The 10,919-nt window shown below is 40.5% G+C and overlaps 1 protein-coding gene across 1 annotated transcript; it reads right to left on the bottom strand.

Moving 5' to 3' along the window:
* Positions 1 to 452: 452 nt before the first annotated feature.
* Positions 453 to 9,906, bottom strand: fdx1 (ferredoxin 1). Its single transcript, XM_088330867.1, has 4 exons — positions 9,523 to 9,906; positions 4,350 to 4,474; positions 4,151 to 4,280; positions 453 to 848 (listed from the first exon to the last, which is right to left on the bottom strand). Exons 1-4 carry the CDS (start codon positions 9,645 to 9,647, stop codon positions 740 to 742), a joined length of 489 nt encoding a protein of 162 aa, XP_088186993.1. The 5' UTR covers positions 9,648 to 9,906; the 3' UTR covers positions 453 to 739.
* Positions 9,907 to 10,919: the final 1,013 nt, after the last annotated feature.

The following is a 10,919-nucleotide window of genomic DNA, read 5'->3' as shown; positions in this document are numbered from 1 at the left end:
GCTGAGAACAGAGGGCAAGTATATTTGCACCTACTTTTTAGTTTGGATTTTGTTGTAATTGCAATATAATATGTTAAAACATTTTGGTTCCACTTCACGATTGAGTCTGACATGTTATTGATTTTTAGAAAATATTTTAATTCGTTTAGCTTTGAGTTTTAAGCCTGAAATGTGGCAACATGACAACGAGTTCTTGGGGAGCTAATATTTTTCGCTAGGCACTGTCTCCGAGTCTTACAGAGTTAATGGCTATTAAGGAGTAGAAAGCTGAGGAGAAAAAAATGATTTTGTTCTGCCTCAATGACATTGCCATCAGAGAGTCATTGACAAATAATATTGACACCTTGAAAGCACCCTTATATGAGGAAAGATGTGGAGGATCAGGCTTCATCATTGCTTGAGTGAAATCTCTCTACTGACCCCACGCAGAAAATACTCTTCATTTGAACACGTTATTAGAAAGGTTACTTTTTATTATCATTATTATTATCTGCTTTCTCTATACACAGATGTGTCCTAGCTATGTACAATCACATGATAAAATAGTATGGTTATATAAAAGCTGTCAACCTGCAGAGATGATGCACGTGACAGAAAATATAGTTGGCGTGTCGGCATTGCGCTTGGTCACCTTCTGTTTGCCAGATTGCTCTGTTCAGTCCGTGGATGTGCAGTCGCGTTTGCTCATTGTAATAGTTCAGTGCAGACTACGGACGCCGGCTTAGACGGCCAAAAGTCGCTAAGAGGATCCGTCCTGGCTTTGTCGGATGTCGGCTACGCTGTCGGGGACGCGGGCCACCATGCCTTGCAGGGACTTGCTCAGACAGATCTGACAACCTAAACGCGACCTATGAGGAAAAGGAAGTGTCAATATGGAGGACAAATCCTGACATTAAGAAACACAGTGGTACCTTGTTTTACAATCGAATGATCTTAAGAATGTTTCAGTATCAGAAATGTGCGTCAACTAAAATCTTTCTTGTCGAACGATCTGTTTTTCAGTATCCGAAGTCATTGACGTCACTATTAAAGGTTTCCTTCAGTAAAACCCATTGATTTGAATAATAGGTATAAACAATAAAATCATAAGTTGAAAAATGTGTACAGTGGAACCTCGGTTTTCGAACGCCTCTCGGTTCGAATAAATCGGAGTCCGACCAAAAATTTCGAGACATTCTTGCTTCGCTGTTCGGTCAAAAAATCGGAGTTTCGAACGCCGGTAATGCGTGAGTGCGTACGCTAGGGTGCGATGCTGAGCAGCGTACGGGTGTTTTAGCCCCTTCTTATGCCTCCGAAGAAAGTCAGTGCAAGCAGCAAAGTTGCTACAGGTGAAAAAAGAAAAGTAGTGCGTACAACTATCGCATTTAAGAAAGAAATAATAGCAAAATATGAAGAAGGTGTGCGAGTGTCTGATCTTGCTAAGGAATACAGCATGGCTAAATCTACGATCAGTATGATACTAAAGAATAAGGAGGCTGTAAAATCTAGTGATGTGGCTATAAGCAAGCAACGGCCGTAAGTTTTGGAAGAGGTTGAAAAACTTTTGATGATTTTCCTCTCCCCACCGTCCACCTGCGCCTTCTGCTGACCACCACAAAGGTAAGAAATCCTATTCATAATTCTTTTCTTTATCCCTTTTTTTTATTTTTACACGTTCATGTTAGCGTAATCTTTCGTACGGAAGATTATGATAACGCGAACGTACGATTAGCCTGGGTTAGCTTTACGTTAAACATTCAAGGTAAACATTCAGGGTGTTGGAACGGATTAAAACAATTTACATTATTTTTAATGGGAAAAAGTATTTCGGTGATCGAACAAATCGGTTTTCGAACAGGGTTCTGGAACGGATTATGGTCGAGAACAGAGGTTCCACTGTATCTATATTACATAGTGAAATCACCACCAAGAGGTCCCCGCCATGTTTGTCTGGGATTTTGCTGCAACGCTGTGCTCCGTAGCACTTGTTTCCGTTCACATTAGACGAAAGCATCATCTAGTGGTCAAATATTACACACTGGGGCTTTAAACAGCCATAAAAATGAACAAATTCACGTCCATTTCTTAAGTTCTAATCAAGGCGCACACCTTGTGCCAACCGTGAAGGGAATTTAGTGTTGATACCTTTAGCTGCGTTTTTGGATCGTGTGACCATTCAAAATGGCGGTTGAAAAGACATGCACATATTTACTACTGCGCTTGAAAAAAAAATCACCAACGAGGGCTACGTGGCGTGAGACAGGAGCCCTATATTTCTAGACGAGAGTGCCAGGGCAACCATACTGTGTAAAATTGCAACACAGATGTTTTTTGTGTTGTAGTCATTGGTGGTTGCCATGGTAACAAACCATATACTTTCGCTTGTTATCATCCCTGAAAAATTAAAGGAAACTTCCGCACCCTGACATCGACAACTATGATACAGAAGTTAGGTGTTTTTGATAGATAACTTCCATTGCAGTTCATCTGATATATAAAAATTAAGGAATTGACTTATGGCTCCAAGCCCTTTTTAAGCACTTTCAAAGCCAAAGAAAAAAATATCATGAGTTTTTATATTCAATAAAGTACTGTTAAACTTCCTGTCTTGTTTTGTATTCTGTTAATAATGTTGGGAATAACACCGACTTATTTCTCCTCTGAAAGGACGCCATTCATGTTTTGAGATGTCACCGTCGTGTTTTGTATTAAGAGCCCAAACATTGTGGAAAAGAGCAGCTTTCCATTTTCTTCAGTGCCACCGCGAAAAAAAAAAAAACGAAAATAAGCCGCACCGTATTTATAGCCGCAGTGTGTAAAATGTAAGAAAAACGTAGCGGCTTATAGTCTGGAATATATGGAACTTACAAATATTTGACATAAAAATAAATGAACACCTAAATAAATCACATAATACGTAAATATATGACATATGCCATTTATTAATGTATGCATTTTGTCGTTTATTTTGTATTTCATTTATTTTGTTGTCGAGTAATTTATCATAACAAACTTTTTTAAATAAAGGTTCCCAGTTTCCCGAGCTTTTCACCCATTGGCTGATCAGTGACGGACAAATCAGTTACTAAAGCCTTTCATCCCTCATCTGGAGAAGAAAGGCCTTGCACTGGCACTTGACAATCAACCAATAGGTGAAAAGCTTAGCCAGTTTGACCCGCCCCGTCATTTGAATAACATTTTGTTGTGACAAAAGTCAATAAAATAAATGAAAAGGGATTTATTAATTATGTATATTGTATTTATCGATACATTTGTTCAATATGTGAAATGTCCCGTGATTTTCACTGCTGTTTCCGTTGTGACATCACAGGAGTAACACAAGCCATGTCACATCGTCACATACTTGGAATTCTTTTATGGATCAAGAGCTTTTGGTGACTTTAGCCACTAAAGTAGTCGTCCGAATTGAGGTTGGAATGAGGAATGAAGTAATAAAATAATTTAACTAGTTGCCCTCAGAACCACCCAGAGCAGTGTTCATTTTACCTCTGAAAAGTGATGGGTCCCGGGGACCCGCATGCTCAAAGATCTATGGGTCCCAACAGAGATCTATGGGTCCCCAAAATTTAGTGTTATCGAGGCTGAAATTGTAAATCGGTGACAAATATATAATAAAAATCTATATATTCATTCAGTTTTAATCATCAAATTATTAATTCATTTTCTGCATCAAATTATTGTTGGTAATATACCGATTAAAGGGATAACCACAAACCTGTCTTTTTTTCATTTTCTCCTTTTATACTTCCTTTTTTTCTTAACTTCTTTATACAACATCATAATTCGTAAAATAATGTATCAAAGCAAGTGAGCCGTTTGAGAGCCGGCTCTCTTGAATGAGTTGAGCCGAAAAAGCCCGTTCTCTAAAAAGAGACGGACTTTTCACCACACAACTCGAGGTCGGCGTGCAGAGGAAAACTCGAACCGCGAGACCAAAACAACATCTGCTGGATCTGCCTGACGAAAAGTTTGGAGTGCGGTAAATCTTTGTTTAAAAAAAATGTAATCGGGTAATAATGACAATTTTGTGTCTAAAAAGTTGCGTCCAGGGGACGCACGTTGATTTGAGACTATGCGTTCCCAGCAAAAATGATGCGTCTAAGACGCAGGGATGCAGGCAAACGAGAACACTGCCAGAGTGAATCCTTACGTGTCCGTCAGGCCGTACGCCAAGTCCAACATGTCCATTTCCTCGTCTGTGACGGGCCCCAGTTTTTTGTAGACGTCCTCGTCGAAGATGAGGTGACAGGTGGAGCACGCCAGCGTCCCCTCGCAAGCTCCTGCCATCAAACACACATTGGCCAGATCAAGATGGCTTCTCCCACGTTAGCGCTCATCCGTTTACATACCGAAGCCGTCGAAGTCCAGATCTTCGTTTATGACGACGTCAAGAAGCGAATCCCCAGGAGAACCCTCCACCGTTATCTTCTCGCCGTCTCTGTTGATGAAGTGGACTGTCACCTTGTTGTCTGACCTGCACGGGAAGTGAACCAGAAACACAATCATTTCTTCTAGATTCCATTCTTTTAGCAGACACTGCCGTTCAAAACGTTTGGGGTTACTCACACAATTTTGTGTTTTCTATGAAAAAGTCACACTTTTATTTATCAAATGTGTTGTACAACGTCAGTGTTCTTCGGACCAAATTAATCTCTTCCTTATGTTTGCCAAACTCAGATATGGCCATTTCTTTGCTACTCTGTCTTAAAAGTCAGCATCTCGGAGTCACCGCTTCACTGTTGACGATGTTGACAATTGGGTTATGCGGGAACTATTTAATCAAGCTGCTAGTTGAGGACCTGTAAGGCGTCGGTCTATTTGACAAACTAGGGACTCTGCTTGGTTGTGCCTCCCATTACTCTCTACTCTGGTTAGAGCCTGTTTGTGCTGTTCTTTAAAGGGAGTAGTATAAACCGTTATAGGAGATCTTCAGGTTCGTGGAAATTTCTAGCATGGAACACACTTCATTCCTTGAACAAAAATAGACTGTCAAGTTTACATAAATGTTTAACGAGAGCAAAAAATCTGATACTCCATGTACTTGACAAGCCTTTCTAACTAGCTAAACTGTTTTCAGCTTTGCTAGAATAATTGTCCAAGTGTTTTCCAATTAACATTAGCCTTTTATCACAATTAGCAAACACAATGTACTCGTAGAACACTGGAGTACCGGTTGCTGGAAAAGGGCATCCATACACCCAGGTGGATATTGCATTAAAATGCAAAAATTTGCAGCAAAAATAGTCAATTACCAGGGTGTATTTCTAATTAATTTCATGTTATGTTCATTGAAAAAAAGTGCTTTTCCTTCCAAACTAAGAAACACTAAACTTTTGAACAGTAGTGTATATTTAACACAATGATCCTTAGACGGTGAAAGCGTGCATAATCAGACTAACAGCTTGCATTCTAAGGAGCCGTAGTAAGACTTTCTCCTGCACCAATTGACCTTGGAAAGCCAAACAAGGCTTTAGCCAGCAAACCCCAAAAGTGCTTAATCTCGGTGAGAAAGGGATAAGAAACAAGCTGTGTGATGGCCTTGTAACCCACAAAAAGAATGATGGACGGCGGCAGCCTTGAGCTCCCATGGCCAAACTGCCAATTCAAGGTTCTAGCAACTCCCAAGTAGAAAACATTTTGACATGATTCAAAAACGCATGTCTGTCCAGCGATAATACACAAACTGTACTATCTTAAAATCCACGGTGTTCTAAAAATGTGTTTGACATCCTATCATGTAAAATGGCAAATGTCAAATTTTAACAGGAGGTGTAAAATCAAAGTTTAATGTTACACTTAAGCTTAATGTTTTATTAATGTTTCAGGTTTTTTTTGAGGGCTAGTGAAAAAAGACATATTCAGGGTCAAAATGCACTGAAACTGTCTTTGCACCAATTCCTATTAAGAAAAAAAACTTTCCCCAAAAAAATATTGGAATCAAACATTATAGATGGATAGACAAAACATTATCTCTGGGGTCGGACTAGTAGATTAGAGAGAAAGAAAAAAAGAGAAAGAAATAAAAGAAAGAGAGGGAGGGAAAAGAAAGAGAGGGTGTGGGACAAGGAAATAGAAAAGAAGGAGAGAGAGAGAGAGAGAGAGCGAGAGAGAGAGAGAAAAAAAGAGAAAGTGAGAAACAAAAGAGATAAAAGAGAAATAGTGGGAGAATGGGGAAAGAAAGAGAGAAAGAAAGAAATCCAAAGAGAAATAGAGAGAAAGAGAAGGGGAGAAGGAGAGAAGGCAAAAGCAAAAGAGAGAAAGAAAGAAATCCAAAGAGAAATAGAGACAAAGAGAAGGGGAGAAGGAGAGAAGGCAAAAGCAAAAGAGAGACAGAAATGAGAGAAGAAAAAAACGGGAAGAGAGAGCAAAATAAGGTAAAAGTACACAGAAAGAGACAAAAATGAACAAAGAGAAAAAGAGCAACAGAGGGAGTGAAAGAGAGAGAGACAAGGAGCGAGAGAAAAAGGGGGGGAGAGAAAGAAATACAAGTACAACGTCTTTGTGAGAGGCAGCTGGCTTTGACTACATCAAATGGACATATTTTGACCTGAAGCTCATTTTTCTCTTGCGCTCTTAGCGGGCCCGATCCGGCCCGCGGGCCGCCATTTTGACACCCCTTCTGTAGATGGAGCAAAATACCACCCAAGTTCGAGATCCCCAGTTGGAAAACATTCTGTATCACTTTAGTCAATGAAACTTAAAGCAATGTATCATTTCTGATATTTATGTGGATCGTATTTATTTTGTATTAACCATTTTTCAATTTTCCAAAAATCTTGCATCAAAGTTTCTATTATAAAACTTGGAGGTATTTTTTAGTCCAGCAGGATTTTTCCCTTAGACAATTTTTCAATTTTGTTTGTGCTTGGTTACAGAAATTAAAATTGCTTATGAGTATCAACAATATTTTACAAAAATAATCTTGAAGATGTTGAATAAATGCTTTCTTTGTTTTACTTAACATCTTGTGCTGAAGTCATAATTTATGTTAATATTACTTTTTTCTTTAGGGAGGTAGAAGCACGCCGTATATAACCACGTACTAATTACTTGATTCAGTCCGCATCCAATATTTGTATTGGAATTTAAATCATTCAGGTGACTATGCAATCTATCTCTCTCTGCTTTTAATAAGACTTTTTTTTTTTTAATTGACGTATATTTAATGTATTTTTGAGAAAAAACTTGGCTATTTTGTGTATTCTTTTGTATAGAGTAGCTGAATTTTTTTATCCATTTACATTATATTTCTAAAACATAATTCTTAAAGGGCAGCACGGTGAAGCAGTGGTTAGCATGTGTGCGGCACAGTTCTGAGGTCATGAGATTGAACCTCCTGTGTGGAGTTTGCATGTTCTCCCCGTTCTTGCGTGGGTTTCCTCCAGGCACTCCGGTTTCCTCCCACGTTCCAAATTGTCCATAGGTGCGAATGAGCGAGTGAGTTGTCTGTCTCTGTGTGACCTGGGACTGGCTGGCAACCAGTTGAGGTGTCCCCTGTCTACTGCCCGAAGATAGGTGGGATGGGCTCCGGCACCCCCGCGACCCTACTGAGGATGAGCGGTGCAGATAATGGATGGATGGATAATTCTTAAAATGAACTAAATTATATGGTTTCTGCCCTGGTATATTATTTTGCCAATTTGAAGACTTTTTAAAAATGTTACAAAAAAATAAAACTATAATTGGATTAAAATGTTAAAAAAAACATCAAGGAGACTTCAAGGAGACAACAATGAGAACGAAGGACCAATTTAACAGGATTGGTTTTGTTTTGGACTTATAGAAAGAACAGAAGCAAGTCAATTCAATTCATGTGTATTTGTACAGCCTTTAATCACAAGGAGTCTCAAAGGGCTGCACAGACCACAGACTATTAAATACTACAGACTATTATCCCTTGATCTAGAACCTACATGAGGGCAAGGAAAACCTCAAAAACCTCAACATGAGAAAAATGAAAAAACCTTGAGAAGGGACCGCACATGAAATAATCCCCCTTCCAGGATGACCACGGATGTTGCAATAACAAACAATAAAATCAAAAATCAAAATAAAATAATAAATAAAATAAAAAGGATGAAACAAGTGATGTGAAAAACAATTTAGCACACACAATTATACTATTAATGAATAAAAAAGTGAGGAAAAAAAAAAACAAGTTTTCACAGTTTGGCATGGTGACAGACAGTGGGCAGGGGTCTCCAATGTGCTAAGAACACCTCAGAGTTAGTACACTTTGAACATGGCCAAACTCAAGCACTTTTAAAGCCAATTTTCCAATTCATCTAGTACCCAGCATCTTGATCTCTTCACCTGTTATCTTGGGCATGATGAGTAGAGGACAATGATGCTTCACATAACAACGCCATACAAACTAATGCCAGCTGCCGTTAGTCACGGGGGGAGAAATAAACGAAACGGCAAAGCGAAGACACCAGAGCAGGCTTGTTGGTGTCGTTTTAAGCAAACTTGATTGTTCTTTTGATGCGTGTTCTATCAAGTCAGACTGCCGGAAAACAAGACCATTTCAATTATTTACAAGCACCCAAAATTTAAGCACTTAACAAACCTTTAAAACACAACATTTTCAAGGATTGATAGTGCAAGAACATTTATAAAGCTTGCACCAGTGGAAACCGCTGACAGGTTCTCAAAACAGTGCTGGGTCAGTGGGATTTTCTGGGAAATTTGATTTCTAACTGACTAATTTTTACTTTACACCTAAACAAATGTCAACCTGGTTATAACATAGTGAAGTCGTTATTTTGGGAAAAACTGGTACCCCTACGCGGCGGCACTATAGCTGAAAGGTTAGCGGCAGTGGGTCAGGAGGCAGAGCGCTCGTCTTGGGATCAAGAGATCGCAGTTTGAATCCCGGCTCCTCCGTGTTACATGTCGAAGTGTCCTTGGGTAAGACCCTGAACTCCCAATATCCCCGATAAGCAGGTTAGCGCCTTACATGGCTGCACGGCCGCTATTGGGAAATGTGAAATACAATGTAAAGCGCTTTGGGAAGTCTTGACTTGAAAAGCGCTATATAAATGCAGATCATTTCATTTCATCATTTCATTTCATTAGTGCGTTCTGAGGAAATGGGTTCAAGTCAAGTTACACCCTTCCTGTGCAAAGTTTGCATGCTCGCCCTGTGCTTGCATGGATTTCTTCCGAGCAATCCGGTTTCCTCTCACATTACAAAAACATGCATCTCAGGTTAATTAGCCAGTCCAAATTGTCCCTAGGTGTGACTGAGCAACCTGGAACTGGCTGGCAACTGGTTCAGGGTGTCCCCTGCCCACTACCCGAAGATATCTGAGATGGGCTCCAGCACCCCCGCGACCCTACTGAGGATAAGCGGGGCACCAATAGGTAAAGGGTATCTCTCAGCTTCTAAAAGGTTAGTGAACCCTGTTTTAGCGTCAAATTAGCAGAGTGTCCCATGCGAAAAGAGTTTTCTTCGTGCCAAGTGGTAGTAACACAAATTCGTCTTGTTTTCGGTGCCTGGGTGGCCAAACAACAACCTACCGTAGCGGCTCCGTACCGGTGACGAAATTCCTCCCCGGAGCAGCACAACTTGCTGCCGTCCTCCGAGCATATTCGCGTAGTCCAGCATGGGTTATTCTTCTAAACGCCGTCAAGAGAGAAGCCATAATTGGAAGACGGAACAAAATGTCCAAGTGACAAACTTGAAGGCACTGAAGAGCTCCACTCGAGCTTCGTCTCACCTAGCGGGCTAGCTAGTAACTTAGAAAGCTATCGGGAGTCACTCAAGTCAGTGTCACGCGCATTGCGTAACCGACTACTTCCTGTGGCATTATCACATAGAAAGTTAACACAAAACCGAATGGGGACGTCAGAAATAATCCAAAGAAACTAATAAAACGTTCATATAAATAAAATAGCTCACAAAAAAGAAGCACTAAGGCTTACCATATAAGGTGTTTATTAGTGATGTGTCGTTCACGAACGTAACGGCTATATGAGCCAAACGACGTGAACCGGCTTTCACCAACCAGGAGCCGGTGTTGTGCCGACAATTCTGCACAAAAAGCCAAAATTTAAGTGATTTCAAATGGGATACAAGCTAAAAATGACCAATCATAAGACAAAAATACGGTCTCTAAGGGAACTGTGTCTCAATTGTTGGGTAGCCGGCATCCACTTCAAAGAGCCTGCTCATAAAGCCATTTTGTTCGCAAACGACACGAGCCAGCGCCTTTTCTTTCGGTCCATCCATCGAACCATCCATCCATCCCTCCCTCCATCCATCCATCCATCCATCCAGAGTCGAGCCGGTTCTCTAAAGGGAGCCGGAATTCCCATTACTATTGTGTATTGCCTATATTCTCTGTTAAGGAAGTAGCAGCGCACCACTTCTTCTGAATGTTACAAATTAAATAATGGTTGTCATTTATCTGGGTACAGCGACTGCTCTGTTTTTCAAACAAATAACAAAAGAATAGACTTAAAAAGGCCAAAGCTTCATAAATACACGATGGTGGCCAACTTAAGGGTTTACTTTATTTGGAGCGTAAATATATGTGTGGTGTTATTGTGTAGCCCAGGTCCCAACACTTTTTTTTTCATCAGAAATCTTGTGTCATGGTTGCCGTGGCGCCCAATTGGCCCCGCCCGTGTGGCGTCAGGTGCGGCTCGTTGACAGATTGGCTTTCCGTCTATTTAAGCTCAGTGCTCTCACTCTTTGTCAGTCCGTCAACGAACCTCTGCCACGCAAGACGTGGGTTCTGACTCGGTCCTGGTTCCTGTTGGTATTTCCTGTCCGGCATTGTTCCCGTTTATTTTGTCCTGCTTAATATCGGTTTTCACTTTAGTTCCCGTCTATTTTTGTCCTGTTTCAATATCAATCCTGTCTGTCCCTTCCTGTCCGGTATCGACCCCATCTGTCTGATATCTGCTCGAGC

Source organism: Urocampus carinirostris, chromosome 3 (genome assembly GCF_059441175.1).
Source record: "Urocampus carinirostris isolate Australia breed hairy pipefish chromosome 3, RoL_Ucar_1.0, whole genome shotgun sequence".
Lineage (NCBI taxonomy): Eukaryota > Metazoa > Chordata > Actinopteri > Syngnathiformes > Syngnathidae > Urocampus > Urocampus carinirostris.
This window is presented reverse-complemented; position numbering and strand designations above follow the sequence as displayed.